The 26,782-nt window shown below is 43.7% G+C and overlaps 2 protein-coding genes across 2 annotated transcripts; one reads left to right on the top strand and one right to left on the bottom strand.

Annotated features, from left to right (window-relative positions):
• The first annotated feature begins 248 nt into the window (after positions 1-248).
• tprn (taperin) lies at positions 249-23,783 on the top strand. Its single transcript, XM_084035068.1, has 4 exons — positions 249-2,621; positions 18,055-18,244; positions 20,337-20,455; positions 21,089-23,783. Exons 1-4 carry the CDS (start codon positions 447-449, stop codon positions 21,149-21,151), a joined length of 2,547 nt encoding a protein of 848 aa, XP_083891194.1. The 5' UTR covers positions 249-446; the 3' UTR covers positions 21,152-23,783.
• A 1,130-nt stretch (positions 23,784-24,913) lies between these two features.
• Positions 24,914-26,782, bottom strand: ssna1 (Sjogren syndrome nuclear autoantigen 1). Its single transcript, XM_084035099.1, has 3 exons — positions 26,444-26,782; positions 25,874-26,073; positions 24,914-25,108 (listed from the first exon to the last, which is right to left on the bottom strand). Exons 1-3 carry the CDS (start codon positions 26,493-26,495, stop codon positions 25,016-25,018), a joined length of 345 nt encoding a protein of 114 aa, XP_083891225.1. The 5' UTR covers positions 26,496-26,782; the 3' UTR covers positions 24,914-25,015.

Here is a 26,782-nt window from a genome sequence, read left to right as displayed (position 1 = left end):
ATTTATACTCTACTATCATTAATAGTAGGAAAAAAAGGGAGTGGCGAGTCGAACCTGAACGCAACACTTGTGATTGACACCCCTTGCTTACCCAGTCAACAATAGAAACGGGCGTGGTTTGCGTCAGCGTGCGGCGGTCCACAGAGAGAGAGGGGCGTGTCCGTAAGCAATGACGACCAATCAAGAAGCGGATGGGACTGCCGAAGCCGCTCGTGCTGCTGCGGATGGGCGGGGCCGCGTTCAGGGGCTGTGTGGAGCCAGGGAGCGAGATAGCGGAGGGAGAGGAGAGAGGAAAAAAATAGACGGCGGGGATGTCTGTGAGTGTGCGGTGATCGGTGCTGCAGGTACAGTCGGAGCCGGATCCAGGTTTCATAGTCGCACCGGACCGTGGCGTAGCGCCTCCGAGCCGGCCTCTCTCCTCTTCATCCCCTCAACAACCCTCCGCAATGTCTGGCGGAGGAGAGATCCGCGTCCTCCGCCAAGAGCCCGGGCAAGAGAGCCCGAGGATGCCGGCCTGGAAGCGAGAGATCTTGGAGAGGAGGAAGGCGAAGGGCGGCGGGTCTGGAGCAGCCGGTGTCGCGGAGACGAGCCCCGGCGGTACGGGCTCGCATACGCAGCGGGTTAACGGCGACCAACCGGGAAATGTGAACGGCAGCGGCGGCAGCGGACCCAAGAGAGACGGCGGACCGAGCGGCGGGTCCGGGCGGAGCTACACCATCACCACAGCCAGTCAACACTTCGCCAACAACAAAGAGCCGCGGCCGACGGACGCGGAGAGGACGACCCCGGCGGAGGACGACAGACGCGAGAGCCTGGTGCTGCAGGAAAGCCTGGGCCCGCTGGAGGAGAACCCGTTCATCAAGCTGGAGAAGGAGCGGAGGAGGCGACAGGACCGGGAAAACGCCGCTCGTCCTGTCCAGCACATCCTGGAGCTGTATGGAAGTGTACCCGGGATACGGACTATCCGCGCGGACAATATCATCATAATTGAGTCGGACCCGGATTACTTTCCGGAAGCTGGAGGGCTAAAAGCAGGGTCCAAATGGCAGCAGAACGGTGTGAGTACCTACAGCTCTCTGAACGACCTCCTGGACCGGAGAGGGAGTGCTATTACTGAGATAAGAGCCAAGGAAGTGGTCATTTATGACACCACGTTAAGCAAGAGCGAGGAGAACCTGAGCACCCTGGGCCGCCCTGATCATGAGGCCCCATCATATGAGACCGGTGAGGGCCAGGGCAGGGTCAGTCGGATGCTGCAGAAGTTTGACAGCAACTATGGGAAACTGCAGAAGAAGTCCCACAGCACGGAGAACCTGCTGGACCTGGACAGTGCCAGTTGCAGGCCACGACTCTGGTCCAGGCCACAGCCAGATCTGGTGCCAAAGGCCAGGCCAGGCCCGTCGGTCAGCAGCCAGCCATCGTCGCCCGTCTTCCAGAGTCCCTTGTCTTCCAAACCAAAGCCACAGCCTGCTGTCTCTGAGCTGGGCAGCCCCCAGCGCCTTGCCGGGGCCCCTCAGCCCGTGTCTTCCTTCCGTCAGCGGTTTGAGGAGGGCGGAGGTCACGGTGCAGCCGGCATCCCTGGAGATGAGCCAGACAGGGGGCAAACCAAACCCATCAGAGAGAGAGACTCCGAGGGCTCTGAGGTGCCACCCACACCCAAGGTGCCATGCTCTCCAGAGACTCGTCGTGTCTGTGCCGAGTCCCCCAACAGCCCCATCGTATTCAAGGTGTCACGCTCCTCGTCTGACTTTGAAATCCGTCCCTCCCCAAAGCCAGACCTCACCCGAATTCCTGAAGGTGACACCCAGGCACGGGCCATTGCGAACCTGCGCCTGCAGTCCCGGAACTCCTTCACAGTGATCCCCAAAACTCTTGCTGCCTCATCTGCAACAAGCAGCCCAGAACGGTCCAGCCCAGTCAAGTCTCCCCCTTCCCACAGAGTGGCAGAGGTGCCCACACCAGGAGTGCCAACCTCCCACAGCCCTATGCCCACCGTGACACCCTCAAAGAGGAACGAAGAGAAACTGCAGGAGGAGAAGGAAGTCGAGAGGCCAGAGAGGATATCCAAGCCTCAACCATCTCCTTCTATTGCCACAAGTCCTCCGATCTCAGAACCACTGTCTCCATCTCCTGCTCTAACCCCGGCTCCCGACTCTCCACCTGCTCTGTCTTCACCCCCCTCTTCTCCAGCTGTCCCATCTTCACCATCCTTCTCTCCGGCTCCTTCAGACTCTCCAGCCCCGTCTCCTGTCCCTTCTACCCTCTCCCCGACTCCAGAGCAACCCCCCGTGGACCAGCTGCCAGTAACAAACATAGACGACATTGAAGTTGAGGCCCAGCAGCGTGTCCCTGTTCCCAGCCCCATGGTGCAGAGGAAAAAGGGAAACACCTTCACTGTGGTCCCTAAAAAGCAGCCCAAGGGCCAGCCAAGCTCACCTGAGCCCCAGCAGGAAGCCTCAAGTGAGGCCCCACCGGGTTCCACGCCCCCGCAGGCCCCGTACGCTCAGCTGGGATCCCTGCTGAAGAAACGCTACCCTGCTGTGGAGGACATCGAGGTCGTCGGTGGGTACCTCTCCCTCGCCAAGTCCTGCCTCTCCAAGACGACCTCCATGGGCAAGAAGGTGAGAGCAAATACTGAACCAAACTGTGGCTTTGTTGTTTTACACACACACACACACACACACACACACACACACACACACACACACAGACTCCTGCTGAAAGATGATCAAGTGATCAGTCAAACCGTTTTAATTGTAGACTAATAACAGTTTTTTATCCAGCAAAAATGCCTAGCAGAAAAAACAAATCATGTGAGGATATTAACTTTGTCTGTGGTGGGCATTCTGTCATATTTTCATTTAAAAGATTGTTAATCAAAACCATTTTCTTGTGGCCCTCACTGTAATAATTCCATGGATATATACATGTATACCCTGCAGCAAATAGTAGGAATATTATTGTGTCCTGACAATCTTATGCATAATATATGCAAAACCTTCCCAGGGGGATAATGAAAGTTTCCTCTGATCTAAATTTAGTAGTCAGACGTCACACAGGAAAAGCTTTATCTATTTGTGTTAGATTTTTTTTTTTATCTCAGTGCATCTCTACCTGCACTTTATTGTCCTTTTGTAATCAAGCCAAGTGCTCTCCGGTCGCCTCTCCTCATGGATTCAAGCAGCATTTCCCCCTCACAGTTAAAACCTCCCAGTTATTTCCATGTGCTGGATGGGAGTGTATCTGCTACTCTAAATCCCCGTGTCCCATCACTTGACCTGCTCTTGGGCCCGGATGCCTAAGTGGATTAAAAGTGTGTGTTTACACAGCCACTTGGAGCGACACACAGCGTTTTTTTTCTCCTGCGGATTGCCACCCCACAAAGGCATGTTATTTGTCACAGAGCGCATTATTGGGTTAGGTGGCCCTCCAAGCCTATTGACTGAACAATCTCATCAAGGCTGTATTCAGTTCTCAGGATTTGCCTCGGGGATTTGGGCCAGCGCTGACCTGTCCCAGACTCTGAGGAGCACGTTTATTGGTTATTTTATGGGCAAACACATCTGTTATTTTGCCCAAAGCTGAGATATTCACCAGGCCTGGTCGAAAAATCAAAATTAAATGATAACAAAGTTTGTGTTGTTGGGCATTACAGTTATCTAACAATCATAATCAGATATCTGGTGCTTGCTCGGCGAAGGTCTTGCTGCAAATCGCTCCTGGATCTGGGATTAATTGGATATCAGAGAATGTTTCTAATTAATTTTAAGAGCTGCTACAGGCTTTTTTTCAAATTCTGCTTGAGATCAACCCGAGTGATGAGCAGTATTTTCAGAGCAAAACATCTCAGTCTGTCTGTGGCTTGAATTCTTACCTGTGAGGTAACGCATTATTAGGAGCACCGTGTTGGTTCAGATGCTCAGGATGTGGAGCATGGAACCGGTCCAGCCGAGGCGCATGCCGTCCCTCACCCTTCCTCTCCTGGCTACTGTACGCCGTCTGCCAAAGCGGAAATGTTTTAAGCATTCAATTGCATCACCGCCGTACCCTTTGTGGTTTACAAAGCACCGCATCACCTTTAATGCTGAATATTTCGAGCCTTTTGGCAGCTCTTCAATCTCGGCCGGTGTCTCAGCTTGTTGGCCTGCAGTCCGTTGTTTCCTTGACCCCGTAATCCTCTCCTCTCCAAGTAAATCCAACTAGCTCTTACAACTGGGGCAGAAAACTCGGGCTACTCAAGATTTTATCGAGTGGAAACAATGACCAGCAAATGGAAAGACCCTGCAGTACCATTATATCAACTATATCACGATTGTACTGTGCAGGGCGGGCTTATTGAACTTCATTACTATTTTATGTGGACAAATTATTCCAGAAATGTGTCTTCTTTTGTTAAATGGAGAAAAAAAAGCATTTTGGAGAAAAGCCTTTTTCTGTTTCTCAAAGTAAGACATCAGTTAAGTATTATAAAAGCTTCTGCATCAGGACTGAAACTCAGCTATCACATTGGCAGTTGTATTGAAACAATTAATGTTTTTATACAACAGCGACCGGCATCAGTAAACACTCAAACCCAGAATGCCATTGTTTTTATTGCTGCACCATTGCTTTCAATGGGAACACGGTTTCTTGTAATTCGGTTTCGTGTTTTTGGCAGAAGCTCTTGGATCTTCGCAAAACATTTCAAATAAAGTTCTGCGGGTTTGAGCGATGCTTGCTTGCAGATGATGGATTTATAATGACGGACATTTAGGCCGCCGACTTGTGTAAGCGAGCTAACACTCACAACCTGGTTGTGGTGTACAGTTTTCATTGCGTGCACACGACGTGCATGAAGATTACTGGCAGCCGTGAGACATCAACACATCCTGTCTTTTGTCCTTGTTGCTCACAAACCAAACACTTTCTCCTTTTGTCTGTCTGCTCTTCTTGGTCATTATCAAGGCCCACTTTTTCTCTCCTCCCTTTCTTTTCTGGGCAGGGCAGCGCATACAATTACAAAAGCATCGAGGCTTGGCCAGGCCTGTATAATTTGTGCGGAATTTTAGTTCAGCGCCGCTTCTGTGTGAGAGCAGCCTCCGAGAATGGCCTCGGCTCAGCGTTCTGGTTTGGGATTGGATTCTTTTTTGACCGCTCTTTTTCCAGCAAATCCAAACCAATTTCTTTTCTTTTTTTTTTACGAGGAACTTGGCTGAAAAAGAATGTTCCATTATGCACGTCGGTACTTGAGAACCGCAACAGATCATCAACTCTTCCTCTAGTTTTTCCAGAAAATATTCCAGCACATCCATCACACTCTCTTGCTGCATGTTCTGATTTTTTGAACCCTCTCATGACTTTGTATGAGTGCTCAATGCTGGACCACATCCAGCACCATCTCATATGCTCCCGTCTTCTTTATCGCTCCAGAAGCACCACTCTGCTTTGTCCCCCCCCCCCTCACCCACAGTGCACTGCTTTATTCCTGTGCAGTGGTGGTTAATAAGGCCTGTCCCCTTGCTTCCAGCTTCCTGTGATCTCCTCCTCTCTATTGGGGAAGGAATTGTGGATGAGCTATGTAGGTCAAGTGCAGCTTCTTGTACCGCATCACTCCTGCATTTGCATAAAACCCACTCTGGCTTTCTTGTGAAATACACAGGCCAGGATTGACTCTTCTGCAGTTTGATTGGATTGGGCTCTCTTGACTTGACCAATTTTGATTTATTTATTTATTTATTTCCTTGCGGTCGACGACGCCACTGTATCAATGAGAGATTCAGCTGGCAACAAGACACGGGAGGGAGGGTGGAGCGGTTTGTTTGTGAAGTCTCAGCTCCCTCTGGTTATTATGGGAAAAGGGAGGCGGACCCATGTGTTTGTCAGCGAAGCATCCAGAGAGATGCCAGAGAGCCTTTTTTTCCAGGGTTTGTTTGTGTGTATTCACACAGAGGAACCACTGATGACTAATTGGTGGAACTTAGCACTGAGCGATCAGGATATGTTTCATATCTGGATAGCTATATATATATATATATATTTACGGTATAAAAATTGTTCTTCATTCTGACCATTCTGGTGGTTTGGTGAAGAGGATTGTGTTTCATTCAGATGCTGTCCGTCTAATGGAAACTGGGATTTTATTAGATAATCTGTTAAGTTTTTCTTTTTAGATGTTTTCTCTCAGTCACATGCTGTAGATTCCATTAAGGAATTTGCGACTCATAATGCTCATAATCACGTGTTGGTTTTTAAACCCTTTATGACACATAAAGACACATAAACACAGTTAAGTCACTGGAATTCCTTGATTTTCTAATGTAGCACTTCAAAACCGTCCAACCGTTCAGTTACCTGATCATTCATATGACTTCATGTTTACTCTTCTGGGTTTGTCTGTAGTAAGTCAGGTGTGGAGGCACCTGCTTTTGTTTCACTCAATTCCTGAATGCCTGCAGGATAATGATTATGTTATTTGATCTCTCAACAGTTGAGCCAAGATAACCTGATACAGCTGTTTCACATAACTTCAGACTACACTGAATACACAAAAACGGTCTGTCCTAAGGCTTTTATTAGGTTTGGAGTCTGGGGAAGTGGGAAAAACAGTAAAATTAATTTAAATTAATTAAAACAAATCACACCCATTTAAGATATTCTATGTAAATGTAAAATTTATATATCCACATGTTGAGTCTCCCCTGACCCCTTGCAGCCTGCCCACCTTTGGATTAGAGAGAAAATTTAGCTCTTGTTTATGATTCTTATACATTTTCTTCAATAAAGAAAATCTTCACAAATGAACACTACTTTTGATTTTTGAAGCGTAAATATAATTGGCAGAAGTAACTACGTTGGGCTATAAATGAGCTGCACCACGGTCGCATGAGCACAAGTAAACACAATGAGGCGTTTTGTCTTCTCACGTAGCAACTTGTTAGCAACCGCCTTTCTCTGTGTTGACTGAATTATTTTATATTGTAGAACAAAACCACAGACCTTATTTCTGGCATACAAAGAAAAACCCACTGACTCAGAGACGATGGAACAGGAAGTGCAAACATCTAAGTACTAAGTACATATTGACACAATGTATTGATGCAACGTATTGGTGCAATATTGAAGATACAAGCGAGCTTCTCCTACGTGAATTATTCTTACAGAGTAAAAAAAAGCATGTGTGCTTTATGAGAAAGCACACATGCTTCTCTCCCTCTACACCAGTCATATCATAGTTATGTTTTTGCAGCATTGAGTCCCTTCCTCCACTATGTGCATGCATGTAAAGGACACTGTCTTCATTTATGTTGAGAGAACAGAGTTTTTTTTAAATGGTTAAACGGCATGCATACAGCAGGTTTAAAAATACCCAAACGCAAATGGTTAAAAGTTCTCTGTAACACAGGAAGGCCAATGAAAGGGCACACTCCTACATTTACATTGTGCGCCTGGACTACAGGTGTGAAAGTCCATTGTGTTTAATTATTTACCACCCAGTAGACATTCCCCATCTCTCCTCCCTTCTGCTTCCTGAAAACCAACCAACCAACCACCCCACCCCTTTTCCTTTTTAAAAAGAATTTCAAAATAAAAGCAGACTGGCCTCTATTGCACAGTTTGATTTCTGCATTGAGTCTGAGGTGAAGATTGCGAGTATCTCCAAAATGAACCTGTTTAGAAACAACAACAAACATACAGTCTATGAAACTTACGTGACTCTTAAGCTGCTTAAGGCTCAATCTTTTTGCCAGCTCCTTGCTCACATCTGGTGCCGGGCATGTAGTTTACAGTGGGTTCATTAGAGCTGTTGTGGCTAAAAATAAAGTTGATGAGATACTCAACCTGAACAGTAAACTTGTGACGTTAAATGAGCTGAAAGAGGCTAAAATATGTGGACCTGTGAGGAACTGCAGAAACCCGTGATTACATTACATAACATTAATTTGTATCCAAAGCGACTTACACACTATAATAATATCAATAAGTGCAGCTTCAACTGCAGTTTTTGAAGTCTTAAAATGATTCCGTTTCCATGTGTGCCGTTCTTCTTTTCTTCTTTTCAAACAACATACGGGCGATTGATCCTCTGGTGATTGTTTGAAGTTAAAGATGCTTTCATTTTTATTTGGTCCGAGGTGCTAATTTTCTTTTTATGACTTATGTCACCTATGGTGCAAACGTGGCTTCCTCTTAACAAGCTTGTCATTTCTTCTGAAGCCTCTGTGGCTGCTTGATGTGGACACACATACATATATATCACAAGCACACACACCCCAATGTCTAATTTCTGCCCCGCATGAACACAAACTCACCAGTTTCCCGCACAGGCCTCAGGCACATGTGCAACCCTGCAAAGTCAGTGTAATTAGAATTCAGCCAGCAAAGCCCCGCTATCATAATCATGTTTAATTCAGTGTGTGAGTGTATGTGTGTGTGTGTGTGTGTGTGAGTGTATCTTTGGAGTGCATGAGTAAGAAGATGAAGAGACAAAAAGCGGAGGACGTTAACAGAAGGGGCTTTTTGAAAGTTTATAAAAAGAACCAGAGTGGGCGAGTGACAGATGCAGGTAGAAACCACTGACTTTATATAGCTGTCATGTTTTATTTCCACCATCTGCTGTAACGTACATCTCACCTGGAACAATTTGTTTTGGTAGTATTGTCGGTAAACTTTCAAAAATGCATCTTTTAGTAAATACATCCAGCTCTCTCCCTCCTTGATTAAAAATGCAAAACAGTTGGGAAGCTGGGGCCGTTTGTGGCGCTTTTTGTGCGTTAATGTAAATTTTATTCAAATGCTCTCTCTATGGAGGCTGTGTGCGATCCACAGGACTCAACAGTTTTCCTGGTTAGCATTTCCTCGTTCCACGACTGAGATGTGCTGCATCATGTGAATCGCATTCCTTTTTTTGTGTGAAACATTTATGCACCTTAATAATTTGTTTCCCTGTTTACTTCATCAAAAGCCGCTTGTCTTACTGCCATAGTTGTCTCTCTCTCTCTCTGACTGTCTGTTTCTACGTCCACTCTCCCGTTTCCCTTTGTCACATATCCATGGCGCCTGTCGCCGGGGCAACATGAGTCAGGGCCATTCTATCCTGTCATTAGGATCTAGGATAAGGACACACACACACTGTTACATCAAGTGCTGGTTTTGTAGATTTTTTTAATTGGATATGTAGACGTCACAAGGAGTGTTTTGACCGGACGGAGACGCAGCATAAAAATTGAGACATCATCTAATAAAGATGTTTGAACGGGTTTCCTGGTGAGCGTGTTCTGTAATCAGCAAACTTAAACCAGTCGTTCTGTGGGTGGAGACACACACGGCCCTCTGATGTTTCAGAGACGACTGCTGTGTTTTCCTGAGGCCCAAGGTCAGTTATTTCAGTGCAGGGTTGGAAAAGTTTTCATTTGTACACTTACCAGATTGTTGGATGTTTTTATTAGAACCTGATGAATACTGGATTTGTAAAATAGTTACGTTTTTATTGATAACAATAAACATTTGAAACTTTATTACAAAGTATTTGTTTATATGAGGAAATAACAACAAAAGTAGTGTTTGCCAGTAATGCTTCAAGGCTATACTGTAGCGCAGACGGTGTTACTCATGAATGTTTATAGGAAGTGACTCGAAATGAACCATAATTTACTAAATGAACATCATGCTGTATTGAAGAAACTAGAGATTGAGACCAAAAACGTATGTTTAAATAAATCAAGCGAGAAGTAGGATCATTTTCTCATAGACCATTCCATGCAATCAGACTTCCTTTTGCAACTAGAGGAGTCGCCCCCTGATGGCCAGCAGAGAGAATGCAAGTTTAAGGCACCTCTTTATCAGCTACGAGGTTGCAGCGTTGCCTAAATTAAATTCTGATGCTAGCATGGCTGCATGCTAATAGTCACAATGCAACGTGCTTGCTGATATTTATCAGGTACACCTTGTTCACCATCTTAGTTTAACATGTTAGCATGCTAACATTTGCTGGTTTTTGAGGATCCCATAAATAGGTTTAAGAATTAACAATAACTTGCATCATTCTTCTTCTCTTCAACAACAAATGTCTTTGTTTCCCTAAATGTCACAGCGTATGTTTGACTTGGAAATTCTGGATTTTAGTTGGTCATTTAACAGTTTAACAGACAATAACACAAATCAGACGAACCTCGATATCAATGTTATGAGCTGTTTATTAGTTGTTTATTAGGCTGGTGGTTTTCAAAGGGTAGCCTGCAGACCCCGAGGGTCCTTGATTTAGGCTGTTTTAGGCTGACTTTGTTTCTGGAAGTTAAGCTAAAGCATTTTGAAATGGAAGGCCGTCGTCTAATCAACACTGTGCTTACATTATACCACCCTCCAAGAAAATATGTTATTTACGTTTGAACATTCAAAGGAAAAAGAAGTGGTCTACTCTGCATACAGAATATTGCAAGTGCAAGCCCCCCTCTTTATTGGTGCAACAGTTTGCGAGGGCTTCTTCCTGCTGCTGCTCATGTCCTGGAAGTGCACACTAGCCGCCTTATTTGGTATGTGACATCTTCACCATGTGCTGCCTTGAAACTGTGTCGATCATTGACTCATCTCCGTCCCAAAGTTCACTGAAACAATAGTCTTATCTCTGCCTGAAATCCAATTGACTGGACAGCCGTTCACCATCAGCTGAACTAAAGGGCAATGTGAGGCACACCCATTCTTTACTTCCTAAAGGTTAAAAAAACATACACTTTTATATGATAAACCCCAGAGAATATCTTTGATTCAGTCACGCCTGATGAGCTTCACTTTGATTCAGACCAGAAGTGAGCGTTTCTGTATTCAACGCCCTGAACGCTCTCATAATGACAGTGTGTGGATTGCTGACAGGTTTCGATCTCCACCCTGATGGTATCACCTTACATATACAATGTGTGCAGTCGTATTTGCTCAGTGCCAGGCCAGCTCATTCTTTATCAGCAGTAATGCTCTTAGATGGGACAAAAATATTGTTATTATTGGCTTTGCTGGTCTGGGGCAGATCAGTTTTGGGGCTCATGAAGTTTTTGCGATGTGTCTCCTCTCCCATCTATTTCTTATCAGTCAGATACTCCAGCCCTGATAGTGCAGGCAGACAAAACGCACACGTGGCTACAAAGGGCATACTCTTACACCGGTGACTCACAGTCCTGAGACACGGCCGTGTAAACACAGATTTTCACATGTTGCGCTGCTTGCTGCCCACACGCACCAGAACTACGAGCAGCGGCCTCCCACGCTCCAGAACCAGTTTCCATAGTTATATGAGTGTGGTCATTGATGGGTGGAGCCCGCTGAATGGTGACGGGGAGTCTCACAACATCCACACAAGCAGTGTGTAGGTTTGTGATGTTTTGGATGACTCACAGCTCCAGGCGTTTGCGGTCGGCGTGCCGTGGTTCTAGCTGCACTGACCTTTCACTGACGTATACTGATGGTCTGATTTTGGAGTTGGAGCTCGACACGGCAGGTTTTGATCATTGCATAAGTGATTTTGGTTGCAGTTTGTGTTGTTAGCCTACGGAGGACAATCTGCTGCTGAGGTGTGTCCGCGTAGCAGCTGGGTGTTGTTGACATTCAGCAGATTACTCATAAAAACTGTATAGAATGTGCTTACAGGTGTGATCACTATGTTGCACCAACAGAAGTTAATGATTGTAGACAAAATCTGTGCTCCAGTCTGGTTGAAATTCATCCTTCAGGAGAGCGTTGTGAGCTTATTGTGTTGTGGCATTATTGTACAAAAGTAAGGCCTATAAGCACTGTCGCCTCACAGCGAGAGGGTCCCGGGTTCGATTCCCGGGTCGGCCCCGGGTTCCTTCTGTGTGGAGTTTGCATGTTCTCCCCGTGTAAGTGTGGGTTCTCTCCGGGTTCTCCGGCTTCCTCCCACAGTCCAAAGACATGCAGGATGGGGATAGGTTAATTGGTGACTCTAAATTGCCCGTAGGTGTGAATGTGAGTGTGAATGGTTGTCTGTCTCTACATGTCAGCCCTGTGATAGACTGGCGACCTGTCCAGGGTGAACCCTGCCTTCGCCCAATGATAGCTGGGATCGGCTCCAGCCCCCCCATGACCTTAAATACAGGATAAGCGGTAGACAATGGATGGATGGATGGAAGTAAGGCCTATTTGTGGTGATATATGTTGTATTTAAGACACACCTGTTTTATATTGATGAGGATAGTTATTTACTGTGTTGGTTTATTAGTCACTCTCCTGCATCATCATTTCAACAACCACAATGTAAAAAAAAAGTATTTTACTTTATTATATAATCATAATCCTACCTAAGTATTGGGCCTATTTGAACATATAGAGATAATTGATACTGATAAAGAAAACAATCATGTATTATCTCAATGTGCGAATATTATTTTACACTTATTTTATTGTTGCAGCTGTTAAAAAAATAAATAATAATACACAAGTCATTTTATAAAAATAGATCAAGCTGTTTCTTAAAACTACAAATAGAAGTCTGATATAAAAAGTTTTTGGTGCAAGGGTTTTTTCTCATCTCTTAAATGTAGGTCACAATAAAAAATGGATAAAAGGAAGAGCAGACTTTTGGAATGTCACATGAATATGTTCTCCATCTGATCATTAATGATGCACCCACCACGTTGTCTCTCCAAATGAGGTCCTCTGGTTCACACTAGTTATCCCAATTTACCAGCACAGTGGAGAGAGGTACACCACACGCTTTGTTTGAGTACATGTAGGCTTTATTATCCCTTTACGGGCACTAATGCAGCTGCAGTTAAACTCCTCAGCCGGTTCATTGTGGTGCAGTTCTAATATTATCTACCTAGCTGGAGATTAGCTCTAATCAGCTGGTCAGTCTCCTCCGAGCAGGTACACACCGTTAGTGCTTTTAAAGGGGCAGTGTGTAGGATTAACAGGGATTTATTGGCAGAAATAGAACAGAATATTCATAATTCATTGGTTTTTATTAGTGCGTCATCCTCTAAAACTAAGAATCTGTGTTTTCATTCTGCCAGAAGGCCATCGTAGTTCTCTGACACGCTTGGAAAGGGAGGGGTGTTCAGGACTTGATTAGGCACCATGCTTTGACAGAAATGTTGAAATCAAGAGGGTTTTACAACAACCAGATGCTTTTCTACACATACTGTAAATGACCCAATACCAGCATGTCCGTCCACACCACGCCCCGGGGCTACCTGCCCCCACTTAGATAAATAGGCAAACACATTTTAAGGAGATGCACACCCAGTCACACACACACGCATCGTGTAAACACGAACGCTCACATGCTGCTTCACCCTCAGTCGTTAGCAAGAGTGGCGCTATTGTGTCGCAGCTCCACTGTAACTCAGCAGATTTGGAGTCCGACCTGATCAGCACTGCCAGGGAGCTGTGTGTGTGTGTGTGTGTGTGTGTGTGTGTGTGTGTGTGTGTGTGTGTGTGTGTGTGTGTGTGTGTGTGTGTGTGCGTGTGCGTGTGCGTGCGCGTGTGTGTGTTCATTCAACCACTTTTCACCAAACGAGGACACGCCATGCTGGGTGGCCTGGAAGAAATTCCTGGCACTGCTCCCATCTCACCGATTGGCCGAGGCACATTCATGAAGACATAATCTCATCTGCTGACTCTCTTCTTCCTCCCTCTCCCTCTGTCCCTCTCTCTGCCTCGCTCTCTCTCTTTTTCTCTTCTTCTTTTGTTTTCCCCGTGTCACTTTGTGCCTCATATACAACATGCAAACAAAAACAAAACAAAACAGCTGATGAAATTTGTGTGAAAACAACTTGTGGTCTAAATTTAATTTTCTCAGCTCCTCATCTGATGTCTCAGTCTGGTCTGCGGCAGCTTCAGACTCCACAGTCCTAACAAGTCTTTTTTTTATTTTGTTTTCAGCTTCAAAACACTCTTTTTTTTTTTGTCAAAGCAAGCAAAAAAGAGCTGAAATTATTCTAAAAGCTTCCCGAACAGTTTAACTCTGTCGCACGGATTCCTTTTATTTAATTTTATTTCATCCCTTTAATTCCTCTCTTACTTTTAACTCCTTTTTCGTATACAATATAAAAATTGAACTTTAAAATGTTATTTTAACCCAGACACTGAATGAAAGTTCAGGTCAATAAGTCACTTTGCCTGTAATAATCAATGAATGATGATTATTTTGCTCTCAGCTTAACATCTGCAGGCTTTTATGAATCACTTCCACAAGATTTTCTTTAATTATGCGCTAACATGCACAAGTCTCATATACATTTATTGAAATGAGTGATATGTTGTATATGAAGGTGCTGTCTGCTCATTTAAACTAGCTAAAACCAAAGCATACATTCAAGACCCCATTTAACATCTCCATCATTATGGAAACTACATTAAATGCTTTTAATGGTAATACCGACCTGATAGAAACCTACTAAAACAATGCAATGTTTTACCACACATATGCACACGCATACTGTTATACACAGTCAGTCTTTGATGGATATAAAACAAAGCCAGAATAATTAGTCAGTCGTTGGCGGCCTCAGCGTCCTGTCTGAGCGGCCTGTGGTGAATGAGAAGGACAGCAGGGCCGAGTCGGGCGCCTGTTGACCCGTCCCACAGCCTGAGGACAGAAGACGAATCACTTCTGCCTCCATGATGCGGGCTTTCATCACAGAGATGAAAAAGACCTACAACTGACTGGAGCTCAGACACGACCAGCAGCAGGCTGGGATAAATAAAGAACGCAGTTCTGTTTCTCCCCCGTTTTCTCTTTTAGCTCTAAGTTGGATCAGGGCCGCAGCGATAGCGTCAAGTCAGGCAGAGGACACGGACCGAGTCTCATCTAACAAGAGTCTCATGTGAGAAGAGTGCTGGTCGACCACAGCAAAAGAAAAGTGAAAGAGGAAGCGAGCCCAGCGGCTAGAATGATTTATTGATAGACTTGCTTTTGGCATCCAGAGACTTCCTCTAAGACAGGATGCCAGTTAAGCAAGGAAGCGTCTTTTATGGTGTAAGATTGAATACAGGAACTAAAAAAAGGAGGTTTAGGGGCTTAAAATAGGCGATGCCTGGGACTGAGGGGCCCTTTTAAAGACTAACATAGTGTCAATATATACACACACACACACACACACACAGGATGTGATTTGTTTCGTGGATTGTACCGTAGCTGAGTCCTGATGAAGAAACCTGGTCTGGCTGTCAGGAGGAAAAGATGCTGTTGTTTCGTTGAAATCTCCAGTGACTCTGTCCGGGGAAACATGATTGTTATTACTATGATTGTGTTCCTTACACCTTTTAATATTTTCTAATGGAAGTAATAGTGCGTGACAGGAGGACAGTCTCCCTCTTCATCATGATTATCTTCACTTCTTATCTTCTCAAACAACAAGCCCTCATCCCTGAATATTTGATATTTCTGACATCTTCATTTTCCAGCCTGCAGAAGGTTGATAATACGTTACCATGAACCCCTTGAGAAATTTGAGAAAAATATGTAAGACATCTGATGTAGCTGAATATTGTCATGTTGTAGGTAAGACCACATTAACACACTTCTCATTAAGTAAAATAAGTGATATTTGGTTGAACGTTACCACTGTAAAGGCTCCTTGTTTAGTTCACAGACTGAACCATGCACAAAGCCAACTCAAGTTTCAGGTTGTTTACAATCAAATGCACAACTATTACAGAGAAGGAGTCGTTAGCTATAACAATCTCGGAGCTCAGGCTCCCTCCAGTAATGCTCATTAAATATGTATAAGAGGAAAATCATGGTTGGAAAAAAGGGAAGCTAAGACGTTGAATAGTGCAAAAATAAATATATACAGATTAATATGAATTTGTGGCAATCTCGCGTTGTTAAAGGTGAAGCCAAGACTGTAGTGCCTTAAACTTTCATTCTCTCTGCTGGTTGCAAAAAGAAGAGAAAATGACCCTTTTCGTCTGGTTGGTTGGGGTGTCTGATAATCCGGTTGGCCTTCTTCCTCCATCGTCGGGTGTAGAAGTCCTCCATGGTTGGCAGCTCCGTCCTGTGATGCTCTGTGCAGTGTGAAAACAAAAGCATCCAGTCTCCTTTCTGATATCCTTATCTCAATAGTCTGATTATTTTTATGTATTTTCTTATCAGGCCTAATTATAGGCAATGATATGAGCAACAATTAAATCATAAAAACGTAACAAGGAAGTTCCTTGTTAAGTGAAATACATATTTCTTGAAATGTTCCAGGCAGTATAAACCAGTATTAAAGGTGGTGTCCCATAAGTGCATGTAATGATTCTAGGCTGAATCTATGGGTCTTTGTCCTCAATCTCTAGACCCCTAATCAGTCGTCTGTGGACCCTTGTGTTTAATGTTTAGTACTGAACCCAAGTACCCCAGTCCTGAATCTATAGGCCCTTGTTCTTGGTCTATAGACCATTTTCTTTAATCTGAAGACTCTATCCTGACCAGAGCCTTCATTTATAGGCCTTCAGACTTTGATCCTTAATTAATAGACCTTAATCTGTGATCAATTTATTCCCGAAAAATGTAGTATTGCTGTTAAAATGTGTGTTTTTATTGGTAGGTATTGTGTAAATAGTTACCCCAAGCCTTGAACAGTACAGCACTTGTTCTTTGTGCTAATCTTTTGACTCTATGATGTCTGTAACAGTGACAATGTTTTTGGCATGCTGACTCAATAACTCATTATGTTCCAAAAATGCCTCCACTATCACCATACTCTCCCAGATAGACCGTTAAGGAGTCGTTAAGGACAGAGGCAATGAGTGTGAACCCGGACTGGTCTGGAGTCGGGGGTGGCGTCGCTGGCTTGCGGCCTTGTGACGGAGATTAGGGCAGATTTAGATCATGGCCTGCAGAGTAGATGGAGCCAGGTACAACGCGTTAAGAGCAGTCAGCTGATGGCCTCTGGGTCAACGTGGACAGACGTTTTGAGTTTGCAACATCCACTTGTTGCCAGAATACAGGATTTAGAAACCATTTGTGGGTTTTGTTGTCATCATTTCGTATAGAAACGGATGCATGATGATTCCTCAGCATTTCAAAATGGAATTCAATTCCCTTCAAATGTACAGTTAACTTAAATCACATCCTGAGAATGCATTTGTGGCAGTACGTTCTCAGAGAGAACATCCTGTTGGTCTTCTAAAGGCGGCGAGAATCTCCTCTTTGAGAATACATGCCAGTCACCGACAGCTAAAACCGCTGGAGTCTCCGGTGGCAGAGTTGCCATTCATGTTGGATTACACGGCGCAGCAAAGTGCGAGGGGCCGTCTCACCCCACGGATCCATGTTTGCAGACCACTGAAGCGTCGCCAAACAGACATGTCTTACAGCGGGCGCTCTGAGACGATCCATCACGGGGGCCCGAGCTCATGCAGAGGCTGCCACCTGTCCCACTTAAAGGACACGTACAAGCTCACCAAGAATCCCAATTAAAAGCCCTGTTGAATAAGTTATGAGGTCGTTGGTCGGTGTTTAGCTGGCATTTTTGAAGTGTGATGAAAAGGGCTGAGACAACACGCAATAAGGAAGTAAGGACCTGTTAATGTTTACTGAGCTCGTAAAATGTAAAGAGGAGTGTGTCTTATGTTAGGAAATGTGAAGATATCATAGCATACCAAAATATGTTCAAAATCGCAATAAGATTGTATTGTGAATTGAGTACTGCGATAATATCGGACCGTGGGACCTCTGCCTAATGTTTATACACAGTATATATACTAAATAAACACCTGAGCCAATACCAGCCATTGATGAATACCATGAGAAGTGGTTGAGAGCCCTGGAAAAGGGCTTGAGCTGAGATCATTTTGTGAAACAGATAAATTAGAGGGGAATCTTGGAGTTACTCATACCAAGTTGGGGGATTTGGCATCATTTTGAGTAAACTGTTGCTGTGTACGCTGTGATGGTGAGGAGTTCAAGCTTTCATGGAGCCCTGTGTAAACTGATCAAAGTGGCTGAGCTGTAAACTGTTGCCTTTGGGAGTCAAATTCATTTTGTCGCTCCTGTCTGGAAAAACTTCACCTTCTTGTCTCCTTTTCTTATTTTCCAGCTAGTAACATAAACAAAAACCCTGTCTGTGTCTTTTGCAGCTCAACATCTCTTTCAACGAGTCGAGTCTCCATAGTACGTATGAGTATCCGTCAGAGAGCACCGCGTGGGACAGCGGGGATGAGGACGAGGAGGAGAAGGTGGCGGACGAGCAGCCGAGCATGGTGGGACGCATCCACATCCCTCGACCCAGTTTCACCAGTTCACCCACGCACACGAACAACGGTAACGGTGAGACAACGTGAAATGTGACGGAGGGGAGAAACACGGTGGTGAAAGAGTCCAGATTCATCCCCACTAGCAGCTTTAAAATGTCTTTATTTTGATGTCCATCACACTATTTGAAATGTACTGCTATGTGATTATTCATGGCCCCCAAAGGATGATCCCTCATGACTTTTTCTTTGAAACAAAAATCTAAGTTTCTCTCCGTCTAACACTCACAACAAGGTAGCTTGATATCTAACAGCCTAGTTTCTCTTTAATGTTGATTGTCATGGTCCCCAGAGGGTGAATCCCTTGTAATGTTTTAGCTGGTGAGCCCCATTAGGTCAAAAGTTGTACTTGTTATATGCAAATCTAAATTTGCTGGTCGCATCGTCATTCAATTGAAATGCTCCTCAGAGGATGAACCCCTTCCATTTTGGACACCCCATGTTCAGCGTTTCTCATTTGTATGGAAATAAATACAGCTCATGTAATGAAGTGTATTTATGAAGCACTTAAGTAAAAGCACATCTGGGACACATTAAAAACAAAATAAATAATGAGGGAATACAATCAGAAGCATTGGCTAGAGGAAAAAAAACCCCAGAACATAAAAAGGAGGACAATTTATGCAGAATAGATAAACAAGAACCAATATATTAATAGAGAGCAGGATCAACAGCAATTACTACTCATGAAAAAGTGCATTTGAATGACAACGAATGACATATTGTGTGTGTGCAAGTATCGAACCGTATCCAGTGGTATTTTTAGTCTGCATTTTAATAAGGAGAGGCTCCATTTCTTTGAGGGACGGAGTGAAGATCCCACTTTGCATTTCTATGATGGGCCATTGAGGACCAAATAAAGAGATCAGCGAGGCGGTAGAAACTTAATTTTGGTGAAAACAACTCAATTGTTTCACGTCAGAAATGTGTGAAAGGCCTTGGATGAGGGGAGCAGGGATACTGTATTACCTTATTATTTTATTTCTGAACAGTTTCCATCCCATAACACCTGCCTCATAACGTTGTTAACGTCTAACTCAAACTGAGGCTCAGTCACAGGGCCTTTAAGTTGTTTTTGAGTCTAGTTCTGTGGGAATTTTAAATGTCTTCAGACTTCTTCTGTGTTTTCTCTTCACAATGTCTTGAAGTAAATGAAGCATCAGCTCAGAAAATCAAGGGAAAAAATATATATATAATGGATGAATTTAAAGAAGAGACATTTTGATTGAAGCTACATAGTTGTCTGATCAGGTCTTTGCTTCTTGTTATTCAACATGAGTCCCCTCAGGGTGCAAGTGTAACGGATACATTAGGTATGATGACAGAGACCTCTACTGGACAGATTGTGGATCACATTTATGAAAAAATGTGTTTGTAGCAGTCGTCTCCCTTTTCCCGATTAGTTTAAGATGAACGTCACCGTTCCCCTGAGGTGATTGGAGGGTTGTTCAGGTCACCTGTTGTTCACGTTGTGGGTACAAGCTCCTTATTAAGAATTCAAGCAACTTTCTTGTCTTGGCCAATCAGGCTGCGACAACACACTTTCTATAGGGGTTGAAAAAGGTAAGGGACTGCACAGTCAGCACATACCGATCCTTTCTCAACTTAACGTAAAAGTAATTTTAGCACATTTAGCCAGAAACTCTGGCTTTAGGTCCTTTTCAGATTACTTTGCTGTCTTAACTTTTCTAATAGAGAGGGAGTTTGAGCTTCTGTTAACCTAGCGGGGTGGAATCAGGTTACCTGCATCAGGGCTTTGTGCTCTTAGCATAAGAGTTCATGCTCTCCTGACCGCCTCCTATTTAAAAAAAAACCTTTTATACACATTTTATGATTGAAGATTTGTTTTCATTGTCATTAAGGCATTATTTTGAAGGCATATTTCTGTGTTTGAGGACTGATCCTCGGGGAAATCAGTGACTCCACATGTTGCTCTTGGTTTACTGAAAACATTCAAAAAAGTATTGTCTCACGAATCATAAATGACTAAATAATGTCATCAACATGTTTCTTTTATTTACTGGAAAAGGGAAAGGTCAGTATACTGGATATAACATTAAAATGAATAACAAAGAAATACCAATGACATATTTGTTTATTGTCTGCAGATCTTTCCAGCTACATTCCCAAGCACTCTGTGGACTTCAATGCCTGGCAGGAGCACAAACATGAAGACAGTGTTTACCAGGAGGACGCCACTTCCCAACAGATGACGGAGGAAGTTATGGTGAGAGCAAAACGCCTCCATTCATCAAACTGTTTGTAAACCGTCGAGCACCAAATGTCTCCTTTTGCCCAAACAACATTTCAAAACCAAAATACATCCATTCATAATAATCTACAATGGAGAAAAGCAGCACATTTTACATCTGAGAAGATAATGGACAACATTTTATAAATAGATAAAGGCCGACTACTGAATGTTTTCTGTGAGGCCAATATGCTAAATCACATTTCCTAGGCAATGCACTTTTGGGAAATACTGTCATATTGGCTTTTATAGAGTTTAATATCTTACTTTTGGTTTTCACTCATTCTTAATGTACCTTAGTGACTTTGAGGCAACTCTGCATGAAAATATGACCATTTTGGGCGTATTTAGTCTCACTGAACATGACAGCAGATTCATTGACTGGCAGCAGGTTCCTGTCTTTTTTTATTTTGGGTGGTGGGGCATCTGTATCCTTTGCATTATGGATTATTTATTATGGGTTGTGCCTTTTAAGAGTGCAGTTTTATGTCTTAATTTTGTGGTGCAGTGTTCTGGTGATGAGAAATTAGGAAAAACATGCTTTTTACTGACATTAGCTTTTAAGTTGCAGAGCACGTACATTTTCAACATCTAAACATCTCTCCTCAGCTCACACCAGCAGACAGCTCCTCCCTGTCGGACTACAGCAGCGAGCCAGCTCTTTACTTCTGATCAGTCGGGCCAGTCAGCTGTACAGTAGCATCACACCTGTGGGACCAGAGGCCAGCGACGTCTGTCACCCCCGGGCCTGAACTGCCTCCAGCTCTACACTCCAGCCGTCTCTAAGCACATCTTCCTGAGCAGACAGGAAACAGTATTTTGTTTGTGTGTTTGTTTGTTGGCTGATTTCCTGCCACGGAACCGCCACACGCCACGTTATCAACCACAGATCAGCTTTTTTGCCAGGTGGCCGGTGTTTTTTTTTTTATTTCCACCTTCTTCCTGACCCGATGAAACCATTCCAAAAAGCAGCTGGACTGTGTTTCCCCCCACACGATCCCCGACAGTTGAGCTGTCGGCCACAAAATATCAGACAGAATCAAATCGATTGTCAACAATCGAGAGAGACGACTACCTTCCTCTCCAGCCTTGCTGGCTTCACGCCCCCCCCCTCCTGCTCCTGTCAGTCTCTGCTTCCAAGTCTTTCATTTGCTTCAGGGTTTTGGGGAGATGTTGACAAGCGAAGGAGCTTAAAAAGCGAGCGACCAAACTCCTTAAAAAGAACAGGAAGCCGCCAGTGCCCACATGAAGGAAACGCCACAGCGTCGGAGTTCAGTGTTAGCACGGAAACGTCATTAGGACGTCCAGAAAACGTAGGGCGCTTGTGTAGATCGCTGGCACACTCAAACACACAAAAACAAAAATGGTGAAAGGGTGCCACAATTTTAGTTTTCTTTTTTTTTTTTTGGACTTGCATGTTTTGATTTCAGCCAACGGCTTGGTTGGTTATTTTACTGTAAAAGCTTCTGTATGCCTTGTTAGTTTTTGTATGTTTTCTGGCAAACTATGCTGTATTGAAGCTGCTGGACGTTCAGTAGAAGTGTCTTGACAGCGAGCAAACTTCAACACACTTCCCTCCTTTTTGTGACAAGGGAGGGGAAATATGCAGCCCAGGGAAGATTTCTGTCAATCAGCAGCCACTCTGATTTCTGATTACACGCTTGAAAAAAGTGACCTTGGCCAATAATGTCTGTACGTCCGTATTGCTGGTGACAAAACAAAATCATACTGTAGAATGTTTCCGTATATCCACTATCAAGGTGTCTGTGTCACATTTATCAAAAGCTGTTAGACCGCCTGACACTCTTATTTTTCTTTCTTTCTTTCTGGCTTCTTGTGTATTTATTCCTGCTTAAAGTTGAAGTTTGCATGTCTGAGACCTGCTCATGTACAAAACAAAACCATTTTTGTAAAGACAAGTTTGCTGGTGTGGAAGGAACGGCCCCACCGGACGTTTTTTTGCTGTTGTTTTCCAGTCGGACCTCATGTACTTTCACATTCCACGGAGAAAGAAGCCGGTCCATCGACGCAATGAAGGAAACAATTATTATGATCATTCATAATATGCACGTTTGTGAGAGCGAATGAAAGATTGTGTGTTTTGAAAGAATATGTATTGATTTTTTTTTTAATTAAGATTGTTTTATATACAAGAATGCACCAAGTTTCCAGATTTTTTTAAAACTCATAAATGCCAAGTGATTAAAGTGTTGCTGTAACGGCCTCACATACATTCTTCACCTACCCGGTTTCCATCCTACGGCCAGTATTGTTGTACAGTTTCCACCATATTTTTCAGAAGTATGAAGATTTCTTTCTCACTCCTGTCATTTCTTTCACTTCTTCGATCAGATGAAAGTTGTTCGGTCCTCGAGGTTTGCTGTTAGGAGATGAGACGTTTTGTCTTTGTCTGATGAATTTAGGAATTATCTGTTTTTGTCTGGAGTCTTGGATGTTAAATGTCTTTGCACTGTCTTTGCTTTTAGCTTTGTTTTGCACCTCATGAGAAGGAACGGAGTAGGCGACAGAGGACATGTGCACTTGAGAACGAGAAGTCTAGTTGAAGAGTTTTGTTCGAAAACAACACCTGTTGTTATACAACCACTGATTGCCTGTCAGATACAGAAATGTGATTTTGGCGGAGTAAACACCCTTCGGACTGCAGGTTATGATTTTTTTTTTTTTTTAACTAAATGAATGAATACTATTTTGGAATTGAACGCTTCAACTGTACATGATGAATGCACTGCCCACGAATGCCATGTCGACATTTTCTTTGCCACAGCCTTGCATCAAGTCCTATGATTGTCAGCCATGTCGCTGTGACCACAAACCGTAGACCACGTGAAGTTTTCCACACGGGTCCAAGTCATCTTTGTCCTGAAGTTGCCTCCCAAAACAAATCCTTTTTATTATTGGCCAGTTGAGCTGTCGTGTCACTGATGTACAGTTGCTTTCAAGAACCATACTAGTGATTTTGCATGTTTTAGCCCATTTAGTACAAATCACATACTTTACTGCAACTCATTTTGCAAACCGTGCAACTGTGTTTTAGAATCGTATTTAACCTCTCCACATGGTTTCCACTCAATTTCTTGTGGTATGAACGTTAACTACTGTACAAGTCGCCAGCAGTGAACATCAGGTCCCATTATCATTGCATCATAATGCAAGAGCTGGGTATGATTTTAAGTAACCTGTCCTTGCTATAGTGATACTTTTCTTTAAATATGTAAACAAGATTATATTTACACAGATTATGTTCTTGACTCCACACTTTGCACTATGGCCACACTTTTCAATATCCTGCCCTATAATGTGCAGTGCTGACTTTTCAAATTAATCTGCCCTTAAACTACATACTATCATAACGTAAGGGTAACTATAATGGACCTGACAAAAGTAAACGCTGACGTGATATTCATGGTGATGTATGTCGCAACTCAGAGAGCCGATTGAACACATTTTCATACCATGAAGAAATGAACAGGAACCAATAGCCGCTTGAAACACTAGCACTGCAAAAATGTGAAGTACGCGTGATTTATAATTAAGAAGCTAAACATGCCCCCTCCCCCCCCAATTGGTATGGTTCTTTAAAGGGCCAGTGTGTAGTATTCCATGTGTATAATCACCTGAAACAAAGATTACTAGATGCCACCAAATCCTACACACTGTCCCTTTAAGTTGACTTTGGCCCGTAGACAGCTTCTCTTGGACCTGCTGTGGAGCCGTTGCTAACGGTCACACGACAACCCTGTGAATCCATCTGTGGTAACCGCTGCCTTCGATGTCCAAAACCCAAAACGGCATGTCTCCTCTTTGTGGGAATCTTAAGCTCTCTGTCCTGCTGTAAACTGGGGGACCAAAAAGGCAGAGTGAATTGTGGGACGCCCCACTAATTGTCTTAAATGACAGCGAGGACTTTTCTGATGGCCAATAGTGGGACATATGACTTGACTTCTCAAATGTAAATGCAGCCTCTCGCCACAGTGTTTTTCCCCATCTGCCTACTCCTGTTTGCGAAAGTGAGCGTTGGTCACACTGTAGCGACTCTGTGGTAGAAGCTCCATCTTGTTCGCCCTTTATTTCCCCCCCTTGTCTGTAAATCGACATCGCAGCAAATGTGCTTACTGTAAAATTATTGTCAATGACTTGGGCAAATAAAACAAACAAAAAAAACTAAGTGATGTCATACTTGTTCAAATGAAAGCTCAATAAATAGAAGACTTGAACAAATGTAAATATTGTATGTGTGTCATTCAATCGGAGAAACACCATTCTAAGCTTTCTTTATATTTGACAGGTTTGAGAACACTCAAATGTCATTTCCTCAACCTAATGTTTATATTAAAAATCTACACTGAAAAAGGAAGAGACACACCAGTGATAAGAAACATATTTATTAGAATAAGGAACTTAGAATAAATCAATCAAATGTATACCATTCATCCAGATTGGAGTATGAACTGTTAAAAGTGCTGAGTCAAGTGTTGCTGTTGTGGTCAAAATGAGTGCAGTGACCTTTCATTGCCGTTAGTGATCCTTCCTCCGGGGCTCTGTGGCTTTACTGAGGTTTCCTGCCTCCTGCTTCAGGACGCTCAGAAGAGACTGGGAACTCTCCAAGATCTATAGGAGGCAAAAACTCAGATCAAATATACTGCAGATACTTCAGAGTACAAGTAAAAACATTGCTGGATATACTGTATTGGCAATTTAAAAAAGGCGGACCAGGCCCTGCTGACTGTTGTTGTTCTTTAATAAGAACAGCTTTGGAGTGTTTGTGTGGGGGATGATTAGTGGGAGGGATCAGGGAATTCGGGAGTGGGATGTGCCTGCGTGAGACGAAACTGCTGCATCAGGACAACTTTATGGTTCGTCTCCAAAAAATAATATAATAAACTACAATCAAACCTCAAAAGCTGTTCCTTTCTAAGTCCTGTGGACTTGAAGATGTTGTTTGGTGCAACTATTAAGACACAACTCACTGAACTCGCTGCTGTTTTGGCTTGAAGCTGAAATCTAGCACGATTATCTGCCACTGAACAACCAGATAACTTGAACGTGTACACTAGAATATGATCCATCATACAGTATGTCATACGTTGAGGTTTAAACCCTTCATTTCAACATATGACTTATGTGCCTGCATGGACTACAGCCATGCTCTGTGGATGTGATTTAGCAACCATATACTTTAAATCTTTAAAACATGCATTTCATAAATCCCGTCTCTTGATTTGACTCTCTGCTTAACCCAATCAGGATTTATTTTATAGGGAAATATTATAAAATGAATTCTAAAAATGGTCCAAAAAAGGTTAAGTGTTACACAACTGACACATTTCAGTGAAGCTTCCACAATGACAACTGTTGGACAGTCAAGACACACACCTTGGTGTAGGCAGCCTCGGTCTCTGCGATGGTGCGGTCGAAGGTGGCGCGGGCGGCGAGTCTCTGTGTCAGGCTCTCGTGGACTCTGCTCAGCTTCTCTGAGAGGATGCGGATGTCATGCTGCAGCCGTTCCTTCTCCTCTTCCTCCTGCTGGATCTGCCGGTTCAACTCCTCTCGCTTGGAGCACAGGTCCTCAATACCTGATGGAGACAATAGGGTTTATTACACTGGAGGGTCACTGGATCAGCTCAGGCCAGTGATGGATCATTATTAAATCTGTAGTGCATGTACATTTCTTTTATGGAGGTACATTTGTTATTTGTATTAAACCGACTCCAGGTTTTATAAAGTAATGGTTTTTTAACAGCGCATCAGTTGCACTAATGGAGACTACTGTAGGTTAATCAGATTGTACAGTAGTGTCCTGTTTGCCTGTAAAAGTAGCATCTCAGGGAGAACAGAGACATCTCAACAACGATACTAAAGTTAGTTTGTACGTTTGGTCAAAAACACACCTGTCACCTGCAGTTAACGTTCATCACTAGCATCACACCATTTTCAATCACTTACACTTGACAAGTTCATTGTTGTAGGTCTGCAGGGCGGCAGCTTGCTGGGTCATGTTGGATTTGAACAACCGTCCGTCTCACTGGAAGCTTCACCCGCGGCTAGACGCGGCTAAAGCTAGCTAGTTGCTGTTCTCTCGAGTGCTCGCGAGCTTGTAGCTTAAGGTACGCGCGCCAGGGTTCAGACCTGTATCCAAAGATACGGACTACTTTCCCAGTTAATGCCTTTTAAGATAACATTAAGCGGATGTACAAGCCGGGTTTCCAGGACAACTGAGGCACCACCAGGTACGTTTCGGACCAGCCGCCCGTTCAATGAGTTTCTTCTTCTTCGTCTTCTGAT

This window comes from Eutrigla gurnardus (assembly GCF_963514095.1).
Source record: "Eutrigla gurnardus genome assembly, chromosome: 19".
NCBI lineage: Eukaryota > Metazoa > Chordata > Actinopteri > Perciformes > Triglidae > Eutrigla > Eutrigla gurnardus.
This window is presented reverse-complemented; position numbering and strand designations above follow the sequence as displayed.